General features: G+C 36.8%; 2 protein-coding genes and 1 long non-coding RNA gene across 3 annotated transcripts; all 3 read right to left on the bottom strand.

The window, feature by feature from the left end:
* Positions 1–924: 924 nt before the first annotated feature.
* LOC113078591 (uncharacterized) lies at positions 925–2,052 on the bottom strand. The gene is made up of 3 exons (XR_003281556.1): positions 1,977–2,052; positions 1,208–1,288; positions 925–1,021 (listed from the first exon to the last, which is right to left on the bottom strand). It is a non-coding gene; the product is annotated as an uncharacterized LOC113078591 (long non-coding RNA).
* Positions 2,053–4,399: 2,347 nt separating this feature from the next.
* On the bottom strand, positions 4,400–9,090 carry LOC113078593 (asialoglycoprotein receptor 1). The gene is made up of 10 exons (XM_026250909.1): positions 8,961–9,090; positions 8,445–8,531; positions 7,944–8,039; positions 7,771–7,869; positions 7,337–7,441; positions 7,115–7,237; positions 6,939–7,031; positions 5,962–6,122; positions 5,763–5,872; positions 4,400–4,732 (listed from the first exon to the last, which is right to left on the bottom strand). Exons 1-10 carry the CDS (start codon positions 9,031–9,033, stop codon positions 4,705–4,707), a joined length of 975 nt encoding a protein of 324 aa, XP_026106694.1. The 5' UTR covers positions 9,034–9,090; the 3' UTR covers positions 4,400–4,704.
* A 2,527-nt stretch (positions 9,091–11,617) lies between these two features.
* Positions 11,618–18,437, bottom strand: LOC113078597 (asialoglycoprotein receptor 1-like). The gene is made up of 10 exons (XM_026250915.1): positions 18,269–18,437; positions 17,606–17,686; positions 16,510–16,605; positions 16,336–16,434; positions 15,898–16,002; positions 15,676–15,807; positions 15,460–15,552; positions 12,598–12,758; positions 12,394–12,503; positions 11,618–12,213 (listed from the first exon to the last, which is right to left on the bottom strand). Exons 1-10 carry the CDS (start codon positions 18,333–18,335, stop codon positions 12,060–12,062), a joined length of 1,098 nt encoding a protein of 365 aa, XP_026106700.1. The 5' UTR covers positions 18,336–18,437; the 3' UTR covers positions 11,618–12,059.
* Between the last annotated feature and the right edge of the window lie 6,335 nt (positions 18,438–24,772).

Genomic DNA, 24,772 nt, shown 5'->3' with positions numbered 1-24,772 from the left:
TTAATGCAATAAAGTAAATTTATATGTTCCATGAAGATATTTAGGAAATTTTATCGAAACTTAGACTTTGATTAGTAATATGCATTGCCAAAAACTTCATTTGAACAACTTTAAAAGTGATCTTCTCAGTATTTGGATTTTTTTTGTTGCACTCTCAGATTCCAGATATTCAAATAATTGTATCTCTGCGAAAATATTGTCCTGATCCTACAAACCATACAACATGGAAAGCTTATTTATTGTCACGAACAATATGCACCCTTATGACTGGTTTTGTGGTCCAGGATTATATTTGCAAACCTGTATCATTTAGTTTTGGATGTCAGCGCTGATACTGCAGAACCAAACTCTTCACTTCAGTGTATAACACCATCCCTGACGCTCCTGTGAAGAAATTATTTATTTAGTTTGATTTTATTTAGATAGCTAATATTCATGTATTGGATTTGGACGATTTAAAGGAACACAATCTTCAGCTTTTGTAGGTTTTCCAACAAAAATGATTGAACTCAATGAAGAGGCAAGATTGGTCATCAAGGTCTCAATATTGGACTTTTCTTGCACTTCTTATGTTGTATAAAGTGTTTAGAGATTGGTAAAAAATTCCATATCACACTTTTTTTCTGAAGTTGATCTGGAGATATACATGTTCAAATATGAGTATGTAGTGCTTAGAAAAAAGGGATCTAATGAATACTTCACCCCAAAAAAAAGAAAGATGTTGAAAGAAACCAGAATTTGGAGAAATTTAGCATTACATCACTTGTTTGGACTCTCATTCTGACGGCACCCATCTCACTGCAGATGATTCATTGGGTGAACAAGTGATGCAATGCTATGTCCGCTAAATCTGCATCTCGGATGATCTCTGAGGATGAGGATGTTTTCAGCTAATTTGTGTAAAAGTATTGTTTAAGTTCTCACCTGTTTTCTGAAGATCAGGATTGACTGAAGTCAGATTTGAACTCTGACTGTTCATCCAACTCTCCAACATCGAGAAATTTTTTTTGTTGATGCAAAACTATGAGCGAAAATAAAGATTTTTTTTTTCAAATCAGCATAATGTAAAAAATACCATTGCAAAAAGGTATCTGCAAATACTTTTTTTCAGTTCCAGTTTCCAATTTCCTTTTTTGAATTACAGCTCACTTTCTTACATATTTATAGCATGACACATAAAGATTGCATGTTGTTTAATCCCACTCACAGATGACAAAAGTCATGGTCATGAAGACAATCATGCAAACTCCTAGAATTAGGAGGATGCCAGTTTTCCTGCTACAACGATCTGCAAAACAACAACACACCACGAGAAATGTACAAATCTTCATTAGAAAATTTGACATTTGTGACAAATTTCTAAGACAAATTTGGCAGCAACCTTTAAAGTAACATACGATCAGGAATGTTTAAGAAACACTTCATGCCAGCAATTTATTAACATGACTGTTATTACATATATATAATGTTTGACATTAGGAAATTTACTTAAATATGTCCCTGCTTGATGAGTCAAATAAATAAAATTTTATGACGATAAAATGATTTGTCTTGTTTTTCAGTACAAATATCTAAACATTTTCCAATCAAGGTTTATTATAGAAGCAAAATGACTTAAAACATGAAAGTCTTGATTTCTGGTAATACTATCAAAATGATGTGAGTTTATGGTTAAAATAAGAAAAATAATTCTGCCAGTGGGGGTAAAAGGAATCAACTTCATTTAAATGCAAATAAAAGTTTCTTTTTCTTACCCCACTGGTTGGATCTTATTTAAACAAACTCACTCTTTTTTATGCACTTCATTATTTTCTAAAAAAAGACTTCTTCAAGGCTTCTGAGTAAATGTCTAGATCTTAGAATGTTTAGATATTTGTACCCGGAAAACGAACTAAAGCTCTCTTTCTCTCATATATAACACAAAGACGTAGTTTCATTCTGAACAAATACAGTTTAGTATCATAAATCTAGCAAACCTTTGTGTAAAGTCGTCTTCTTTTCAAATTCCATGTCCATTTTCATGATTTCTTCAGAGCTACCACTTTTCTGATAAGAGCACCATGACAACACTCTTGCAATTACTTGCTTTCTAATGAGGATCCAAAACACCTCCCTTATTAATAGTCGCTTGAGACAAAAACTAGTGGAAGGACCTACTTTTGTGAAATGTATATAATAGCACTTTCAGTTCCTTATTACAAGAATCTATGCACGTCATGTCACCTCTGATGGGTGTCCTGTAACAAAGTATTTCGGGAGAAATGAATCTGCTAAACGACTGCTTGCTCAGTTTTCTTTCTTTTTTTTCACTCAAGGGCACTATGGTTTGTTTAACCTCTTGTTTGTTCCCAGTTTGCTAGTCCACCTCATTTCCGATTTATTCAGTTGAGTTACACAAACTTAATAACAGCGAACACATAACTAATCTTTTTAACATTTAAACTTCAGGTGCATCTCAACAAATTCAAATGTTGTGGAAAAGTTCATTTATTTCAGTAATGCAACTCAAATTGTGAAACTCATGTATTAAATCAGTGCACACAGACTGACAGTAGTTTAAGTCTTTGTTCTTTTCAATTGTGATGATTTTGGCTCACATTTAACAAAAACTCACCAATTCACCAATTTAATCTAAACAAATTAGAATATGGTGACATACAAATCAGCTAATCAACTCAAAACACCTGCAAAGGTTTCCTGAGCCTTCAGAATGGTCTCTCAGTTTGGTTCACTAGGCTACACAATCATGGGGAAGACTGCTGATCTGACAGTTGTCCAGAAGACAATCATTGACACCCTTCACAAGGAGGATAAGCCACAAACATTCACAGAACGCTGTTCACAGAGTGCTGTATCCAGCATGTTTATAGAAAGTTGAGTGCAACGAAAAAGTGTGGAAGAAAAAGATGCTAAACCAACCGAGAGAACCGCAGGATTGAGGATTGGTCAAGCAAAATCGATTCAAGAATTTGAGTGAACTTCACAAGGAATGGACTGAGACTAGAGTCAAGGCATCAAGAGCCACCACACACAGACGTGTCAAGAGATTTAGTGAACCACAGACAACATCAGAGGCGTCTTAGCTGGACCAAGGGAGAAGAAGAGCTGGACTGTTGCCCAGTGGTCCACAGTCCTCTTTTCATATGAGATAAAGTTTTGTATTTCATTTGGAACCAAAGTCCTAGAGTCTGGAGGAAGGCTGGAGAAGCTCATATTCCAAGTTTCCACAGTCCTGTGATGATTTGCGGTGCAATGTCATCTGCTGGTGTTGGTCCACTGTGTTTTTTGGAAACCAAAGTCACTGCACCTCTTTACCAAAAAATGTTGTAGAATTTCATGCTTCCTTCTGCTGACCAGCTTTTGGAAGATGCTGATTTCATTTTCCAGAAGGATTTGGCACCTGCCCACACTGTCAAAAGCACCAAAAGTTGGTTAAATGACGATGGTGTTCATGTGCTTGACTGGGCAGCAAAACTCGCCAGACCTGAACCCCAGAGAGAATCTATGGACAAGATTGACAAGAGGAAGATGAGAAACAAGAGACCAAACAATGCAGATGAGCTGAAGGCCACTGTCAAGAAACCTGGGCTTCCAGACCACCTCAGCAGTGCCACAAACTGATCACTTCCATGACACGCCGAATTGAGGCAGTAATTAAAGCAAAAGGGAACCTCTACCAAGTGTTGAGTGCATGAACAGTAAATGAACATACTTTCCAGAAGGACAAAAATTCATTAAATGTTTTTTTTTATATATTGGTCTTATGAAGTATTCTAATTTGTTGAGATTTTTTTGTGGGTTTTTGTTAAATGTGAGCCAAAAATCATCACAATTAAAAGAACCAAAGACTCAAACTACTACAGTCCTGTATGCATTGAATTTATTTAATACACGAGTTTCACAATTGAGTTGAATTACTGAAATAAATGAACTCTTCCACAATATTCTAATTTGTTGTGATACACCTGGGTATTTATATATTTCTGGCAAAACATATTTTAAACATATGTTGTAAAACAATGAAGCTCAATGAAATATATTTTTGAAGTTGAAAATATATTTAGTTTCAACCTTCACATACCAAAATTATATTTCAAAATGAAAATAAAAACATTTCTTACAGAAGCCTAAAATACTAAATATTAAACCATTCACCCATTGTTTGAAAAAAACAAAACAAAACACAAAACACTTTTTTTTATTTATTCAAAAACAGTTTTAGTGACAGTTTGGGTTTTATAGATTAATTACAATCTGGTTGTTGTGATTAGTTTGTAATAATTCTGAACAACACAGTTTTAACCTGAGTATTGAGTATTTTAAAGTAATAATTTGTTTAATCAATATTCAGGAAAGATAAGTTATTTTATTAGTTTATCAGTGGGAAATTTGTTTTAATGCTGGTTTACTGTTTAAACAAGAAAGGCTAATTCGGTAGAATGAGATATAAGTTTAGTCGTATTAGTAACTACAACGCAACACTGATAAACACATCATTAATGTGATTTGTAATTTACACAATTCACATACAAGAAAACTCAGTCGAAACAAAGCCTATTTACAATGTTCAGAATTGTGTGCATTCAGTTTTGCGTTTCACATATATACTTCATTTTGGTAGAGCAGTGGGCATCATTTAGCATCCCATTATATGCAATCTGCCCACAGTCCTCTCCTCCTTCCCCCAGGCCGTGTTCGGTCCAATCATCCGGCTGCCCCGGGACTCCAGTGTCTGCAAAAATAAATAAACTCTGTAACATATTTGTAAAGTATGTTTATTATGCTAGCAGTGTTTCCAACAGGATTCTGCAAGACTATGCTGGGAGGACCTCTGAATGTGCATTGATTGATGCAATCAATTAAAAAGTCTTTCCATTGACTTCTACCCAGACTAAAACCTCTTTTTAGCTGTGATAAAGTGTGTCAGTCTACATCACATTCACACTGGTGTTAAAAGGCGGCAAACAATTAAATATAATAATTTTGTTTAACTGTTTATTTGTTAATGTACAGCACTTTGGCAGACACTACTTGACCTTTATAATTAGTGATACTTTTGTATTATTAATAATATCCCTTAGACGAATAGTATCTATTGTAAAACAATTGCAATGTCAATTTAAAATTAAAACATAAGTATATTGTTTTACTTAAAGTAGGCCTATGACGATAACTACTTTTTGTTGGGTGATATATTGCCCCAGAAATAATTGTGATACAAAATATCATTGTCATTTTTTAGAACACCTTATGTTATTGATTAAATAATGATAATATTTCAGCAGTAATGATGGTTACATTGTTACACATTAAACCTTTCAGTCCAAGCTGTAGCAGACCATTTACTTCATAAAAATGAAATAATGCTGTTGATTCCATGCATTGAGCCAGCTGTGGGAAATCCCCCTAAACACTGAAATGATACTACGACAAAGATATTGCAAGGATCCTGCATCCTAGCCAAATTCTCCCATTGGCCTCTGTTCATTATCATGGTCTCCCTAATCATCCCATATATTGATCAGCTTCTTCACTCCTTCTTCACCAATATTTTTGGTTCATTATGAAACTGTGGTGGGACAGATTCAACTATCCTGGGCCACCAAAGTTTAGATAATAAATAGTAAACACTTAGTATATGGTAGTATACGCAACCCTGTCAGATCATGGATTATGTCCATCTGTTTAAAATTCGTCATGAATTTGAATCAGACTCAATTATCTGGAACCAAAATATCTAGTTCTCTCTACATTTAACTCACTCTTTATTTATGATGTAAGGAGTGTCATCCGTCCATCTCCATTGGCCTGTGATCTGGTCTGTTAGACCAATCCAGTAGTCATGTGGTTTGGCGAAATTGCTAACAAATTGCTAGAAAGGGAGATTAATGTTATTAAGAATCTCCGAAATACATAATGGAAGGCATTAAGGAAAAGGTGTCCTGTGTGTCTACAACGCACCCACTCCTTCTCAGAGCCATCGTCTATTTTTAGGAGAAACCCGCCCTTCTCTTCACAGTAATCCTTTGCTTTGGTCCAGTTCATTACGTCCTGGGAGAACAGGTAACAGCTGTTTCTGAACGGGATCCAGTCAGGTTCAGTACAGCCAGATGTAAGTAAGTCTATGTAAGCGAGAGAAACAAAGAGTGCACAATGGTGTTGCATGAAACTATTGTTTTTTACTCAGTCATGCAAAACATTTAATCAAAACATCATATTAAAAACTCAAATTAGTAACACTACTATAAGGTTCCATTAGTTCACATTAGTTATTAACAGACATGAAAGAACAATGAGCAGAACATTTATTACAGTGTTTATTCATCTTAATGACAGTAAACGTTCATTGTTAGTTCATGTTAATTTACACTAATGTAGCACAACTTTTGATTTGAATAATGCATTAATTAAATTTTGGAATTAACTAAGATTAATAAATGCTGTAGAATTATTGTTCATTCATTTGAACCAAATGTTAACTAATGAACCTTCTTGTAAAGCAATACAAAAAAAAGAAGAGGACATGACTAATTTATTAATTTACTGAATTCAACTGAATTTTCATTTTGGTGAATCTACACTATTTGGACAGTTTCGGAAATTCTTATTTCACTGGACTGTTGTTGTATGATTTTTTTTGCACACCCGCAGACCTTTTTCTTATTTCTACACACATTATTTTTTGTTTGTCTCAAGCTGATTAAATCAATGTAATCCTACCCAGATAGTGCGGCATATTACTTCCCACCCCCTCAATGCTTCTCCTCATTTAATTTTACCATCGTCAAATACCATAACTGAAGATATAATTCTTGTTACGCTGGCGGTGCATCTTCATTACGAACTCTCTAGGTGAAATAACAATGGGTTTTCTGCATTAATACAAAAGCAGCTTACATTCGAGTGCAATATTGCACATGGGTTTAGAATTTACTCACGTGCAAATGATAGTTTATAAGAAAGAGTTTGAAGAGATGATCTCAGTAACTCCATTGAATGTTTCAGGTCCGACAGTGAGCTTGACATGCCCACTTAAGTTGAAGAAAAAAAGAAAACAATAAATCAGCGTGATTTCCTCTAATATAGGAAAAATATAATTCTGTAGAATACTTACAAATTCTAAATGAAAATGTCCTCCGACTGTCCTCTGCTAGTTTACTCCTAAGAGTCGATACTTCTGAACTCAAAGCGTCCATCAGACTCTTGACTTCAGTGTGTGACGTATCCTGCTGACGCTCTAAAGGAGAGAAAAGGCCAATTAATAAACAGCTTCAAACCCATGAAATGTTGTTTTATATTTGAGGATTCAAAGCTGACGTGTATGTCCAGTGCTCACCCAGCTTTTGTAGTTTTTCTTCTTGTTTGGATGCGAGTGAACTCAGTGATGAGCCGAGATCGCTCATCAGGGTCTCAATATTAGACAGCTTCTTTATTTGCATTTCTTTTGCATAAAGAGTCAAAGAGACAGATAATTAGGAAATAATCAATGTTTTTTATGCACATATCATATATTGGAGTATTTTCAGGGACAAATGTCAAAGAGGAAAGGGATAGTTAAGCATCATGCTCTGTTGAGATTGAATCATGCAAAAATTAATTGCATTAAATATTTCCCCCAAACAAGCATTAGAAATGTGAAATTTTTCATGGAGAATATTTGGAAACTGTTTGATGCCCATCATGAATTCTCATATTACAATTGTGTGCAAATAAATAAAAAAAATGTTTTATTCAGATCTGCCACAAGATAAAACAATGAAAGGCACTAACCTCTGGTCTCTGGGTTACTTGATCCAGACGTGTTCAAATATGAACTCAGGCTGAACACTAAGTTCTGCAGCTCAGAAACCTTCTTTTCTAGATCACCTCCTGTCAAAATAATTCGTAATTAAAAGTCCATTACCAAAACTGATCTGTGACAATGATGATGATGAAGTTCTCACCTGTGTACTGAAATTCAGATTTGACTGAGGTTAGATCAGAAGTATGGCTTTTCATCCAGCTCTCCAGCATTGAGAACTTTCGTTCCTGATGGGAATCTTTGAACCAAAGTAAACAGAAAAGAAAAAAGATTTTCACTGGAGATTATGTAAAATCTGTTCAGAGCCTGCAAGAACAAGATTCATAACACAGTTTCTGGTTTATTAGTTAACTGAGCTGTTTTTAGAACATTGCAACACTCTTCATATAAATTTATTCAAAAAAAAAAAAAATCTTTATTTTTTATTTTTTATAATTAAACGGCTTTATAATATCATATTAATAGACAGAATACTGTAAAATGTAATATTTTTAATATTTTAAAAATGAATAGGTGATACTACATGACATGAAAAATACTAACACAAAATATAAATAAAACAATTTCTTATAAAATAATATTAATAATAATAATAATAATAGTAATAATAATAATGTATAACCATGGTGTTTAATCCACTCACAGATGACAGAAGTCAAAACCATGAAAATAATCATGCAGACTGTTCCCATAAGCACAAAGATGCCAGTTTGTCTCCTGTATAGAAGACCTGCAGAAAATAAAAACATCCCCTTGATTCCTGCTGTTCATTTCGTCTCCTCTTTTAGACTTTAATACTCTAAAAGAGTTTAGAGTAATAATACAAGCACTGTGTACTGTATAAGCAAAAGAACTAATGATAAACATATCAGTACAAAACATTAATAACCATATACTTAGCACATGAATGTGAAAAGGTTTTGCTAAATGTCTTTCTCAATTTCAATTACATTCCAAATATAAAAGTTGCTTTTAAAATGATAATTAAAAAAGGTGTCAACACATTTTAAAAAAGTGCCATTGCAGGACTTAATGAAACATTTTCCATTTCACCTGAACTGTAAAAGCCAAATGAAGTTTAATGTCTCAAGATTCAAGTTAGTTTCTCTATTTCTCTTTCTGTATCAAATAGAATGTGATTTTAATAAATCTTTCAAACCTCTCTGAAATGATTTCTTTGGTTCACACTCCATCTCCATTTTAGTGTATTCTTCCAAGCGATCCATTCCCATTTTCTGAGGCCGTGAAGTGTTAGTAAAATAAGCAGTTGCTTGCTTCTTCCAGCGAGAAATTAAAATACCTCCCTTATATCATAATCCATTATGCAATCATGTTCCTTAAATGAAACCAAAGGTACATTCACTTCCACATTCTGATATTTAGGGAACTGGGAGAATTCTAGGTATTTTGTTACAGAGACACTGATGAGAAAATGTCTATAACAAACTTTTAACTTTTTTATTTAGTGTTCTTCATTAGAAGTATGATGCTGGTTAGGTCATGCATTAGCTAAATATTATCTGTTAATAACCAAAAAATGTATTAATAATAAATAAATAAAAATAAAATAAAATAGAATTCTCCCCAAAATGTGCCCCATTCCATGGATCTAGTTTGCCATTTTGATATACAGTATATACACATACACTCACTGGCCACTTTATTGGGTGCACCTTGCTAGTATCAGGTTGGACCCCCTTTTGCTTTCAGAATTGTCTTAATTCTTTGTTGCATTGATTCAACAAGGTGTTGGAAACATTCCTCAGAGATTTTGGTCCATATTGACATGATAGCATCACGCAGTTGCTGTAGATTTGTTGACTGCACATCCATGATGTGAATCTCCCGTTCCTCCACATCCCAAAGCTGCTCTACTGGATTGAGATCTGGTGACTGTGGAGGCCATTTGAGTAAAGTGAACTCACTATCATGTTCAAGAAATCATTCTGAGATGATTTAAGCTTTGTGACATGGTGCATTATCCTGCTGGAAGTAGCCATCAGAAGAAGGGTACATTGTAGTCATAAAGAGATGGACATGGTCAGCAACAAGACTGTGGAGTTTAAACGATGGTCCATTGGTACTAAGGTGCCCAAAGTGTGCCAAGAAAACATCCCCCACACCATTACTCCACCACCACCAGCCTGAACTATTGAGACGAGGCCGGGTGGATCCATGCTTTCATGTTCAGAGAAGTTATTCTTCATCCCTTGATTGTTACGAGTGGTTATTTGAGTTACTGTTGCCTTTCTATCATCTCTAACCAGTCTGCCCATTCTCCTCTGACCTCAACAAGAGATTTTCATCCACACAACTGTTACTCACTGGATGTTTTCTCTTTTTTAAGACCATCCTCTGTAAACCCTAGATATGATTGTGTGTGAAAATCTCAGCAGATCAGCAGTTTTTGAAATATTCAGGCCAGCCCGTCTGGCACCAACAACCATCCCATGTTAAAAGACACTTAAATCACCTTTCTTCCTCATTCTGATGCTCGCTTTGAACTTCAGTAATTCGTCTTCACCACATCTAGATGTCTAAATGCACTGAGTTGCTTCCATGTGATTAGCTGATTAGCAATTTGTGTTACTTGTGGCCGGTGAGGGTATACGTGTGTATGTGAATATATGTATATACATGTATATATATACTGTATATATATATATATATATATATATATACTGTACACTATCCTGTGCAATGACTTTTTTACGTTTGTGACGGCTGTAGGGAATTTTACTTTTTACTACTTCCATATTCCGTATCATGGTTAGTGAAAGACAAAAATAATTTTGCTGTCTTAACAAAATACTGCTGTTTTGCTGATCTTGGACTTTTAAACCAGCACAAAAAAGAAAAGAAAACCTGAACTGACCTATAGGGAAGTGAAAATAATTATTATGAAATTTATAATTCTAACCATTTTGGCCATAAATAAAAATGGAGTTACTGTGAAAATGACGCCTGAAATCTGCCATGAAAAATCCTGTACCTTTCTTTTAGTACAATCTGTATGAAAATACCAGCGACCAGACCTTTTTTATTGCTTAAACATATTGATAAGCAGATGTCAACCAAATGCATCTAATATGAAATTTCTTTAAAAGTTCTAACAATGTCGCACGGTAAATATAATACTTATAATACAAGTAGAGCACTATTGACTACATTTGTGACATAATGACAACTGCCACAAAAGTATTTGTACATTCAAATGCACACTTTAGCCAAAAGACTAACCTTTATGTTTTCACATGATTAAACTGTTCACAGGTTGACAAGTTTCTGGTTTTATTACAGTTCATCAGTGTGATTATTGTTGAATTTTTGACACAGAATGAGTAGGGTCCGTTTGCTAGGATGAGATATTAATTTTGTCATGTTACGGGATTCCTATGGAGCCTTAAAAGTCTTAAATTTGGTTTAATAAAATTTAAGGCCATACAATTTCAAATAGTACACAAAAAAATCTTGATTATTTTAAGAGGTCTTAAATTTGTGGGACAGAAAACAGTCATTGCAATACGGATATGCAACTATTAAACTTCAAAAGGCTAATTGAATATGTTTTAGATGGTTGCAAGAGTGCATATCTCTCATTTTTCTGAATGAGCATTTGGAAGTAGCAAAGCATAGCCATTTCAAAAGTACAGTTTCCGTGTATTTCAGGATTGTTTATGATTAAAAGTCCCTCAATATGCATAAAATGCTTGGTATTGGTATTTTGGTTTCACACTAATCCGTATCTGCATTTATATCAGCGTAAACCCATGTGGCTTCTCTCTGGGTCACAGGAAAGAAAGACTAAGAATATTATTTAACACATTCAAAATGTAGAGTTTATTAGTACAATGCAATCATTTTTTTTTAAATGCTTTTCTTCAAAAACACATGATTGTATCCAGCTTAAATTGACCTGTAGTTTATGTGCATTAATAAGAGAACAGCATTTCAATAACAAATTCCAATACAAATGTAAACATTGATGAAAAAAAAAACAGTTTTGATTATATAAACATGCAGTTGCCCTGTTTTGCAGTTGAATGTGGATTTGTTTTAAGATTTAATGGGTTTGTACTGGAATGGCATGCAGTATTAATTTTAAAAAGTCTTACATTTGATTTGTGAATCTCTGGAGAAAGGCTGTATTAGTCATACACCAAACACATAATTCATTTGATTAGTAATTTACACCCAAAGATAACACCCCCACCACACACAAATTCTTTTTAAAATATTCTTTCAGTTTTGACCACACTCAGTCCTGTTTTCTCCTTTCACATATATAGTTCATTTTGATAGAGCAGTGGGCATCATTTAGCAGCCCGTATGCTGTAATGTGCACACAGTCCTCTCCTTCCTCTCCCAGGCCATGGTCTTTCCAGTCATCTGGCTGACCAGGGCTCCACTGTCTGTGAAATTGAAATTTGAAAACCTGTTTCAGCATTCATTCACAGTTCTTGTACTATGCTATATGCAATATGCAACCCAACCAGACCTGGGTCATGTCCAATCTATTTATATTCGAGTTCTCTCTCTGACTGCACTTACAAAGGGAACTAAATATCCAGTTCTCTATATATTCAACTCACATTTTATTCATGGTGTAAGGAGTTTCATCCGCCCATCTCCACTGCCCTGTGTTCTGGTCCGTTAGACCAGTCCAGTATTCTTGTGGTTTGGCTGTACTGGTAACAAATTCCTGGTAAGGTAGAAAAAATAATCACTGAAAGACTTAATGGAAAGTTAAAGGGTGTGTGTGCGTGTGTGTGTGTGTGTGTGTGTGTGTTACGCACCCACTCCCTCTCAGAGCCATCTTCTATTTTTAGGAGTAGTGCGCCCTTCTCTTCACAGTAATTTTTAGCTTTGGTCCAGGTCATCGAGTCATGCGAGAACAGGTAACAGCTGTTTCTGAACGGGATCCAACCAGATTCAGTACATCCTGGTATAAGTAAGTCTGTAAGAGAACGAGCGAATGAAGGAGACAGAACAGGACTAGTTTTCTCTGAGAGAAGGTTTTGTAATTTCTCAGTACTGATTTTATCTTGTTTATCCACAAACAAGTAAAAAAACATTTTTTTTTAATCACACAGAATGAATGTTTGTGCGTGCTGAACATTATGTGACCCGGGTCGCTGGGGTATATTTGTAGAAACAGCCAAAAAAACATTGCATGGGTCAAAATTATCCATTTTTCTTTTATGCCAAAAATCATTAGGATATTAAGTAAAGCTCATGTTCCATGAAGATATCTTGTAAATTTCCTACTGTAAATATATCAATTTTTAGTTAGTGATATGCATTGCTAAGAATTCATTTGGACAATTTTAAAGCTGATTTTCTCAATATTAGATTTTTTTTTGCACCCTCAGATTCCAGATTTTCAAATAGTTGTATCTCAGCCAAATATTGTCCAATCCTAATTAACCATGCATCAATGGAAAGCTATTTATTCATCTTTCAGGTGATGTATAAATCTCAATTTAAAAAAAAGACCCTTATGACCGGTTTTGTGCTCCAGGGTCACATAGTCAGGCTAAAGAGGATGCCTACAGAAATGGGGACAGGGTCTTGTACAATCAGGCCAGGAACACACTGAACAAAGAGATCAGAGCGGCTAAAAAGACCTACGCTAAAAAGTTGAAAGACCAGTTTACTTCCAACGACTCAACTTCAGTGTGGAGAGGTCTAAGAGCCATCACGAACTACAAGACACCATCCCCTTGCACTGAGGCTAATCAACGACTTGCTAACGACCTGAATGAGTTTTATTGCAGATTTGAAACCCCCATCACCCATTCTGACCATCTCCCTACACAACCATTAACACATCCTGCAATCCCCCCCTCCACACCTCCTGCTCTTCAAATCTGTGAAGATGATGTGCGCCAGGTCTTCAAGAAGAACAAAAGAAGAAAAGCACCAGGCCCAGATGGTGTTACACCAGCCTGTCTGAAAATCTGTGCTGACCAGCTGGCCCCCATCTTTTCACAGATCTTCAACAGATCCCTGGAGTTGTGTGAAGTGCCTTCCTGCTTCAAACGCTCCACCATCATCCCCATCCCAAAGAAACCCAAGATAGCAGAACTTAACGACTACAGACCTGTGGCTCTAACATCTGTCGTCATGAAGTCGTTTGAAAAACTGGTTGTGGCTTATCTGAAGGACATCACTGGACCCATACTGGACCCCCTCCAGTTTGCTTACCGAGCAAACAGGTCCGTGGATGATGCAATCAACATGGGATTGCACTTCATCCTGCAACATCTGGACAAAACAGGGACTTATGTGAGGATCCTATTTGTGGACTTTAGTTCGGCATTCAACACCATCATCCCAACAGCCCTTCAGACCAAACTGACCCAGCTCTCTGTTCCTAGCTCTATCTGTCAGTGGATCACCAGCTTTCTGACAGATAGGCAACAGTTAGTGAGACTGGGGAAATTCAGGTCAAACAGCTGCTCCACCAACACTGGTGCCCCTCAGGGATGTGTTCTCTCCCCTCTGCTCTTCTCCCTGTACACCAACGACTGCACCTCTAAAGACCCCTCTGTCAAGCTCCTAAAGTTTGCAGACGACACTACAGTCATCGGCCTCATCCAGGACGGTGATGGGTCTGCTTACAGACAAGAGGTTGAGCAGCTGGCTGTCTGGTGCAGTCTTAACAACCTGGAGCTGAACACGCTCAAAACAGTGGAGATGATCGTGGACTTCAGGAGAAACCCACCTGCACTTTCCCCACTCACCATCATGAACAGCACTGTGACTGCAGTGGAGTCATTCAGATTCCTGGGAACCACCATCTCTCAGGACCTGAAGTGGGATAATCACATTGACTCCATTGTGAAAAAGGCCCAACAAAGGTTGTATTTCCTTCGCCAGCTGAGGAAGATTAACCTGCCACAGGAGCTGCTGAAACAGTTCTACTCCACCATCATTGAATTTGTCCTCTGTACTTCAATAACTGTCTGGTTTGGTTCAGCAACAAAATCAGACATCAGAAGACTACAGAGAACTGTTCGGACTGCAGAAAGGATTATTGGTGCTCCCCTGCTCACCCTTCAAGAACTGTATACATCCAGAGTGAGGAAAAGGGCTCAAAATCACTCTGGATCCCTCACATCCAAGTCACCCCATCTTTGAACTTTTGCCATCTGGCCGGCGCCTCAGAGCCGCAAACACCAGAACAGCAAGGCACAAGAACAGTTTCTTCCCCCAGGCAATCTACCTCATGAACAGTTAAATGTTCCCTACTTATGCTTATAAACATGCAATATCCTTATATTTATTTGTTAACCCTCCATCCTAGAACATTCCTGCATCTCACTCAATCCTATTCCATTATCATTTATAGCACAATTGTTTATACACTTATTTATTTGTCAATTTGTAAATATCTTTTTTTTTTTTTTTTCTGTATGTTGTTGTCTCTGTGTACTGGAAGCTTATGTCACTAAAACAAATTCCTTGTATGCGTAAGCATACTTGGCAATAAAGCTCTTTCTGATTCTGATTCTGATTCTGATTCATATTATTAACCCTATTAACCCACCCCACAATGCTTGTTATTTTGACCACCATAGCAATGGTAATTATGACAAATGACAGCATTAGAAGATGCATATATTTCAGCACAATGGAATTCAGAGTTTACTCACTGATAAAAGATAGTCTATAACTAAGAGACTGAACTGATGATTTCACTTCCGACATTAAATCCTTCAGATCCGTCAGTGTTTTTGACATATCCACTTTAGTTGGAGATAAAAAAAAAAAATTACATTAGCATGATTACCTCTAATGTAGAAAAAAGCACAATTCTATAAACAGAATGATTCATAATATTTATATATATTCTATGTTTGCTGTCTTACCCAAGAAACGTTGTGTGCGTAAAATAGACCTTGGATTGTCCTCTGTTAGTTTACTCCTAAGAGTCGATACTTCTGAACTCAAACCGTCCATCAAACTCTTGACTTCAGTGTGTGACGTATCCTGCTGACGCTCTAAAGGAGAGAGAATAATAAACCAATTAATAAACAGATTGTCATTTTATATTTGAGGATTCAAAGCTGACGTGTACGTCCAGTGCTCACCAAGCTTTTGTAGTTTTTCTTCTTGTTTGGATGCAAGTGAACTCAGTGACGAGCCGAGATCGCTCATCAGGGTCTCAATATTAGACAGCTTCTTTATTTGCATTTCTTTTGCATATAGAGTCAAAGAGACAGATAATTAGGAAATAACCAATGCTTTTTAAGCACATATCATGTCTAAGACTATTTTCAGCGTCAAAATTCAAAGAGGAAAGGAATAGTCAGCCATCATGGTCTATTGAGATTGACTTTTCTGTCAAAGTCAAAATATTCTTTGCATTAAAGATGCCAAGACAGACTTTAGATGCAACATTCTTCATGGAGACAATCTGAAGAGTGTTCTGTTGAAATTTCAGATCAGGTTATAATTAAAAGATTGCAATCAATCAATTCATTCAATCTCCCAAAAATAAAACATTAAGGCAAAGACAAGGCACTAACCTCTGGTCTCTGGGTTACTTGATCCAGACGTGTTCAAATATGAACTCATGCTAAACACTAAGTTCTGCAGCTCAGAAACCTTCTTTTCTAGATCACCTCCTGTCAAAAATAATCAGTAATCAAAAGTCCATTACCAAAACTGATCTGTGACAATGATGATGATGAAGTTCTCACCTGTGTACTGAAATTCAGATTTGACTGAGGTTAGATCAGAAGTATGGCTTTTCATCCAGCTCTCCAGCATTGAGAACTTTCGTTCCTGATGGGAATCTTTGAACCAAAGTACACATATTACAATTACGGATTAGTACCGGATAGTTCATTGAGCAGTGTGTAGACTATTAACATAAAACCCCACTCTTAAAAATGCTGTGTTAAATACAACCCATCGCTGGGTAAAATATGGACAAACCCAGCGATTGGTTTGTTTTGCCCCAGCAGATGGGTTATTGCCCAACTTTGTTTAAACATTTATTGGTTGAAACAACCACAGGTCTTTTCACAAAAAAAAAAAAAAAAAAAATGCTGGGTTGTTTCAACCCAATTTTGGGTCAAATATGGACTAACCCAACCATTGGGTAAAATTTTTACATTCAAAGGTGCTGTAGGGAACTTTTGTAAAAAAAAATATTTTTTACATATTTGTTAAACCTGTCATTATGTCCTGACAGTAGAATATGAGACAGATAATCTGTGAAAAAATCAAGGTCCTCTGGCTCCTCCCAGTGTCCCATTGCCATTTGCAGAAATACATCGCTCCTGTTAAGAAACAACCAATCAGAGCTGCGGTCCGTAACTTTGTTTGTGTTCAAAATGTAGAAAAATGTATATAATAAGTGAGTACACCATGAATCCATTTTCCAAACCGTGTTTTTAGCTTGTCCTGAATCACTAGGGTGCACCTATAATAAGTGTTTATATTCGGACTATTTTAGATTGCTTCGGGGATACCGCGGCGGAGTAACCCAGTACCTTTGTGATTCTTCATAGACATAAACAGAGAGAAGTAGATCCGGCTACGATGTTCTTCCGCAAGACGCAAGCAGTTCTGTTTATTAACCGCTAGAGCGTCAAAAGTTACCGACTGCAGCTTCAATTCTTTACCCAAAAGTTGGGTTAGTCCATATTTGACCCAAAGTTGGGTTGAAACAAGAGGCGAGCTATAGCAGAGCTGCTAGAAAATATGAAAAAAATAGTGGAAAAAATCATGAAATGAAAAATTTATGTCAGTGTTATTGTATGCCAAAACTGTGTCGTTTAATCCACTCACAGATAACAGAAGTCAAGACCATGAAAATAATAATGCAGACTGTTCCTAGAAGGATCACAGTTAGTCTCCTGCATGGAAGATCTGCAGAGAACAAAAACATCCCCTTGAGACATTTGTATTTTTCATTTTAAAAGGTTTCTGCTGGTCTTAATATAATCTTAAAAAACACTTATTTAACTTTTGCATCAATTAAAAAAATTACACATTCTTAGAAAAATAATTTGCCCCCAAAAATATTTTAATTTGATGAAAATGTGCTCAACCTCAGTCCATCCAAAATGTAGATGAGTTTGTTTCTTAATAGTTTGTTTCTTCAGATGAAGAAGCCCATTAACAGACATTTGTTCTTTTTTAAATTATAAATTTGCTACATTTGTATCAGAAAACTAGATGACTTCTATATCATTATGATTCTCATTTGCACTGGAAAACAAGACAAAAATAGTGAGGAAGAACAGTATAGTAGTATTACAGTAAAAGCTATTTCAGTGTTCAAGTCATTTAAATCATTATTATCATTATTTACAGGCGGTATGTATAATAAGCAATGATATCAATGATGCATGCATCAGCACAAAGCATTTAATTAGCACATGAATGTGATCAACAGTTGAAGCTCACTGGTTACAAATTCGTGACGATATAAATACATTTATTTCAAACCTCTCTGAAATGATTTCCTTGGTTCACATTCCATCTCCAGTTTACTGTATTCTTCAGTGTTATCCATTTTCCTGAGACAGAAGAGAGCAATATGAGCAGCTGCTTGTTGTTGGGATTCTGCAGATTTTAGTTCCTTATAAAGTTGATGGGAATGTTTAAAGGAACGTGACCACTTTATAATGGGAGGACTGTTATTGAGACACACTAAAAACCTTTTTTTCCACCCCATATGACTTTTCTTAAGTCTTATGACTGTTATGTCATTTCTTCACTGTAGGCCAGGGGTCGGCAACTTTTTGGTCATGAATTGCCTTTTTTTCTGGTTAACCACTGTGCCAATAAGCTTCCTGTTTTTTAAATATATTCTGTGTGCGGTTATACAGTACATAATCATAAATGTCCAGATACTCATCTGTATTTGATTATCATAAAAATAGTGCATAGTGCATTTTTTCATAAATCTTTTAAACTTTTCAAAAACTTAAATTTCAATTTTTTTATTGGACTTTGAATATCAGATTTACAGTGTGACCCTACTGAACCCCATTGTATGCGTGTGAAGGATGTTGTTCACTAAACACGGTCATTGTGTGGATCGTTAAGAACTTTGTATACACACTTAAAAATAACTAGCATTTATAGCAGTCATTTTTATTGCTAATGCAGAATAAACAGTGTACTTTACATCATGCATTTTGTTGATGTGTCAACATGTAAAACTATCATTTAGCCAACCATTTAGCTAAAGATTGCCAGTATGTTATAGAAGTTTCTGAAATGTTCCATGGATCTAGTTTCTAATTTTGATTTCTTTAAACATCCACTTTCTTATGAACTGACTTGCATGAATCATTTTGCTGAATGAACAAAGCACTGCAGTTGTGCTGAGCTTGTACTTTGTAAAAATATAATGGGATGATAATTTGGGATATGAGAGTGGCTGTCAAACTAACGTATTTACTGTCTAATCGTCTTTCGTTCAATAAATACCTGTTTGTTTTTGAACCCACTGCAACCTAACCAAGTGACACAGAGTGTGCGCACTGTTGCCAACTTAGTGACTTTGTCAATAGATTTAGCGAAGTTTTTCCAAAAAAAAAAAAAAATTGGTCTTCAGTGTTAAAGGTCCCGTTCTTCGTGATCCCATCTTTTAAACTTTAGTTAGTGTGTAATGTTGTTGTTAGAGTATAAATAATATCTGTAAAATTCTAAAGCTCAAAGTTCAATGCCAAGCGAGATATTTTATTTAACAGAATTTGCCTACATCGAATGACCAGTTTGGACTACATCCCTCTGCTTCCTTCACTAAAACCGCTTTTTTTTTACCTCTGCCCACATGAATACACAAAAAAGGGGGCGTGGTCTTGTTGCGCCCGCACGGAGAAGAAGGAACAGCTGCGTCTGTGTTTGTCGCCATCTCGGAGTCTAATCATCTTTGTTTGGGCTTCCCAGGGACACTGTTCTTAGAGATTAATGGTTACAATTTATGTTTAACTCGGTTCCCGAAAATTATAATCCACATGTAACACTATGTGCAGCACATTTTGCTGAGGACAGTTTCCTCAATCTCAATCAGTTTAATGCCGGATTTGCACAAAGATTATTCTTGAAAGATGGAGAAGTTCCCTCTTTGTCTGGAGAAGGCGTTGTTTATGGACCACAATCGGTAAGTGTATCGTCACGCTCTCCTGCTGTCTCATCTCACCGCAACTTCCTGGCCACCTTTGACTTCATCTCTCTCCATCCCATTATTCCTGCTGGTTTAATACTGTTCATTTGTGTATCTTCTCATTAAATTATTATTCACTTGCAATTGCTTCCTCGCCCTTCCTACCGTTACAGAACGCTCTGACCAACCATGGAAGCAGCAAGTGCAACCTCTCTTTCTGAATTCATCCTCCACAGTGTCACCCGTATGGATCAACAGCATGAGAGCATCGTCAACAACAGATGCAAACAGGGGGACTGTTCCGTTGCTGACTACTCCATTGAATTTCGCATCTTGGTGGCCGAATTTAAATGGAACGAGGAGGCACAGTAGGATATGTTCCTGCATGGGCTGGCCGACCCTGTTGAAAAGGAGATCTACATGCTTGAGTTGCCATCGCGTCTCAACGAGTTGATTGACTTGGCTCTTTGGGTGGATGCCCGTATTGAACGACTGGGGCAGCACACCCGTTCTACACGTTTACCCGGCAACACTGAAGCTGGCAACCAAAGCAGAGAGAACACGGCTGGTCCCGCCATCTATCACAAGCCCATGCAGGTGGGTAGAGTGCAGCTGTCCGGTGTCTGCTTGTTATTCTGTGCCCGGTTCTGTGTTTCAGGAGAAGGCAGCGGTTCTGTCAAACATGCCTGCAGAGTATCTGGACCTGAAGGAGGTGCTCAGTAAGTCTCGCGCTGCTTCTCTTCCTCCGCATCGTCCCTATGACTGTGCCATAGAGTTATTACCAGGTAAGTGCCCATCTCAAGTCAAACTTTACACTCTTTCTATTCCTGAGATGGAGGCCATGGAGAAATATATTTCTACCAGAAAGACTCAGGAGGTGTAGATAAGAAGGAAGTATTTATTTACAAAAACATACAAAAAACAGAATTATTTTGGCATAGGCCCCATCCGTAGCGTGGATCTGAAGTTTGTAGATACCAGCTAATCCTGCGAAGATGAAGGCAGGGCGGAGCCTACCCCAAAAGAAAGAAAAACGGACTGCAGAAGGAAATTACACTTAGATAATAGAGGAATAGAGGGGAGGTCACGGAAGGAAAGGCTAAGTTAAGCTACAGGTAGTAACGATTGGTTGAAAAGGGGTAATACAGTATTTCACCACCACCACCACCAGTTTTTGCGAATAGATCACTTAGCCAGACATAAGAATACAAAATCAGATTATAGCAGTCTGGATGTAAACAATAATTGTTTGTCTTTGTAATCTTTAATCAAAATCTGAACATTTACTTCCACACTGTAATGCATTTGTTTTCTGATGACGACAGTTTGACAGCATGTGCAAAATATCCTTAAACACCCCTAAGCCGTTAGTTTGCTATGAGTGAGAGACAGAAACCAGGAGCCCAACCAAACCATGCATTCTAATTAATATTCTTTTTCAGCTGGAGATGTCACTACAATGAAATGAAATAAAGTCAGCAGCAGCTTCCGGGTCACATGGACTTTAAGATGCCTGCGGAGCACTGAGCCGAATCTTACCTAGAGTCAAATGGAATAGGACCATGTATACATCAGCTTGATAGATCCAGTGATCATAACAGAGCCAGTCCGAAGAGTGAGCTGTGTAAAGATCAGGTGAGAGCAACGGTTCTCTGCATCTGCATCCATGGAATCTAATTGATTGCATTGTAATGAAATACCAAGGTTGGTAAAATTATCTAATAAACAAATAAAAAAGCAAGAAAGCATAAAAACACTATTCTATTCTATACTATACTCTATTCTATTCTCTAGCTAACTCCCGCAAAACATGACAGACTCCATTTAACCATATGAACCCGACGAGTGAACTCCCCAAAAGAAACCAGACCAAAAATATTGGTAATGCATGGACTAGGACAAAGAGAGAAAAATAAATCTTAATACATTACCATAGCAGAAGGATAAAAACGCTTTACATTACTCAATGATGCCTTACAAGCCAATTAAACTTCAATGGCTATTGAATCCTGTAAAAGGATAGGAAGTACATGAAAACAGATTACAGAAAGGCCTTGGGAGATTATGCGAAAGTATGATGAAATGATTAGTCAATTTAATGTGTATTTGGAAAACTTTAGTGTTTGAGCATAGCAACAAAACACATCTGTTTACGTTCATGCTCTTATTCAGAGGATGCTGGTGCAGGAATAGACAGCAAAGACCTCTTTGCAGAATGGTCTATGTGACCAGAGAGATGTAAGTCATAAAACTTATCCCATTCCAGTACAAAGCATTCAGGAATTGATGTAGATAGACGCGAATGAAACAATGGCCGAATAAACGAAGATGAAAGCATATGATTAAGACAACAAATACATTTAGTGTGCTAAACTTAGCATGTTTTTCAGAAATGAATAATGCGAGCAACAATCTTTATCAGTTTAAAAGATTTGATGTTTATTAACAAGTCTTGAAATGCTTCGTTACAAACGAGTTATTCCAAAAATTGTATCCATTAATTTGATCAACATCTTAATTATGCGGTGCGAGTTTGCTAGATAAGCTCGAAACTCCCAGCGCTTTATCTTGAACGTGTGAGTATGTATTCTCGAAGAGAATAAAATTAATGCCCAAGCGCCACAAGTGCATAAAACATATGTGATTCTTATAATGTTGTAAATAATAATTTTTTGTTGGTAAGAAGGAAGGTTCTCTGCGAACTTGTATTGATTACCGAGAGCTGAACAACATCACGGTAAAGAATACTTATCCTTTGCCGTTGATGTCTTCAGCCTTCAAGTTGCAGGGAGCATCCATCTTAACAAAATTGGATTTACAAACACTTATCATTTGGTCCGCATCAGGAAGTGGGATGAATGGAAAACCGCATTCATCACCCCCAGAAGGCACTTTGAATATTTGGTTATGCCGTTCGGCCTTTCCAACTCTCCAGCAGTTTTCCAAGCTCTTGTGAATGACGTGCTGAGAGACCTGGTAGACCAATTAATATATGTTTATCTGGATGACATATTGATTTTTTCTTTGTCTCTCAAGGAACACGTTAGGCATGTCAGGCGAGTACTCCAGAGGTTGCTAGAGGATGGGCTTTTTGTCAAGGTGGAGAAATGCGTTTTTCATGCACAGTATGTTTTCTTCCTGGGTTACATTGTCTCTTCTGAGGGAGTATGTATGGATCCTGACAAGGTTAAAGCTTTGATGGATCGGCCAAGTCCAGATTCCTGTAAGGCCCTACAGCGGTTTCTGGGGTTCGCCAATTTCTATCTGCGTTTTATTCCCAACTTCAGCCAACTAGTCGCATCTCTGACTGGCCTTGACTTTCCCCAGAATGACGTTCAGGTGGTCCGATACAGCAGAAGCTGTATTCACCAATCTCAAAAGTCACTTTGTTTCGGCTCCGATCTTAGTCACCCCTGATCCCACACGTCAGTTCCTGGTGGAGGTCAACACGTCATAGGTGGAGGTAGATGCAGTGCTTTCCCAACGCGCTTCCTCAGATTACAAGATGCACCCTTGCACGTTTTTTTCCCATCGTTTATCACCCGCTTAACGTAACTATGATATTGGTAACAGAATTGTTGGCCATCAAGTTAGTGTTGGAGGAGTGGCGTCATTGGTTGGAAGGGTCGGGGGTAACTTTTATCATCTGGACCGACCATAAGAATCTCGAAAATATTAGATCTGGCAAAAGACTCAACTCCAGGCAGGCTTTTCTTTGTTGTACCGTCCGGGTTTCAAGAACATCAAACCCGATTCTCCTCTGGATTACTGCATTGATCTATTTCACTTTGCACTACCATGTTGTGTTTATATTTGTACTTAATCCAATTCTCCTTTTGTATTTATGCCTTGGTCACAAATCTTTCCTTTGTCTATATTGCTCATTTGCTTATAAGTTTGTATATTTTTTTTTCCAATATATGTCTGGTCTTATGGTTCACATTTGATTATACAATTAATTCTGTGCTGCAAAAAAATAAAAAATAAAATAAATATAAAAAAATTAATTAGATCCCTTAAATAATGACAATTAAGAATCTTAATCTATTTTTAATTACTACAGAAAAGCATTTGTCCTCATTTGAGGAACTAAAAGAGAACTTAAAGGGGTAGTTCACCCAAAAAGGAAAATTATGTCATTAATCACTTACCCTCATGTGGTTCCAAACCCGTGAGATCTCCGTTCATCTTCAGAACACAGTTTAAGATATTTTTGATTTAGTCCTAGAGCTTTCTGTCCCTCCATTGAAAATATCTACGGTATACTGTCCATGTCCAGAAAGGTAATAAAAACTTCTTCAAAGAAGTCCATGTGACATCAGAGGGGCAGTTAGAATTTTTTGAAGCATCGAAAATACATTTTTGGTCCAAAAATAGCAAAAACTACGACTGTATTCAGCATTGTCTTCTCTTCCGGGTCTGTTGTGAGCGTGTTCACTGCAGTGTAGAGATATCCGGTTCGCGAACGAATCACTCGATGTAACTGGATCTTCTTGAAACAGTCACCCAAATCGAATTGAATCATTTGAAATGTTTTGCATCTCTAATAAGCATTAATCCACAAATGACTTAAGGTTTTAACTTTTTTAATCTGGTTGACACTCCCACTGAGTTCAAACAAACCAATATCCCGGAGTAATTCATTTACTCAAACAGTACACTGACTGAACTGCTGTGAAGAGAGAACTGAAGATGAACACCGAGCCGAGCCAGATAACAAACAAACAATTGACTCGTTCTCGAAATGAAATGAAGACGGACACAGTTTTTGTTATACCCACTGTAAAGACAAAGATTGATGTGTGTTTTACCCTGTCCTGGGCCTGGAGGAGGAG

The sequence above is a fragment of the Carassius auratus genome, unplaced genomic scaffold (genome assembly GCF_003368295.1).
Source record: "Carassius auratus strain Wakin unplaced genomic scaffold, ASM336829v1 scaf_tig00026092, whole genome shotgun sequence".
Lineage (NCBI taxonomy): Eukaryota > Metazoa > Chordata > Actinopteri > Cypriniformes > Cyprinidae > Carassius > Carassius auratus.
The sequence above is the reverse complement of the archived record's forward strand: the minus strand, read 5'-3'. Positions and strand labels throughout refer to the sequence as shown.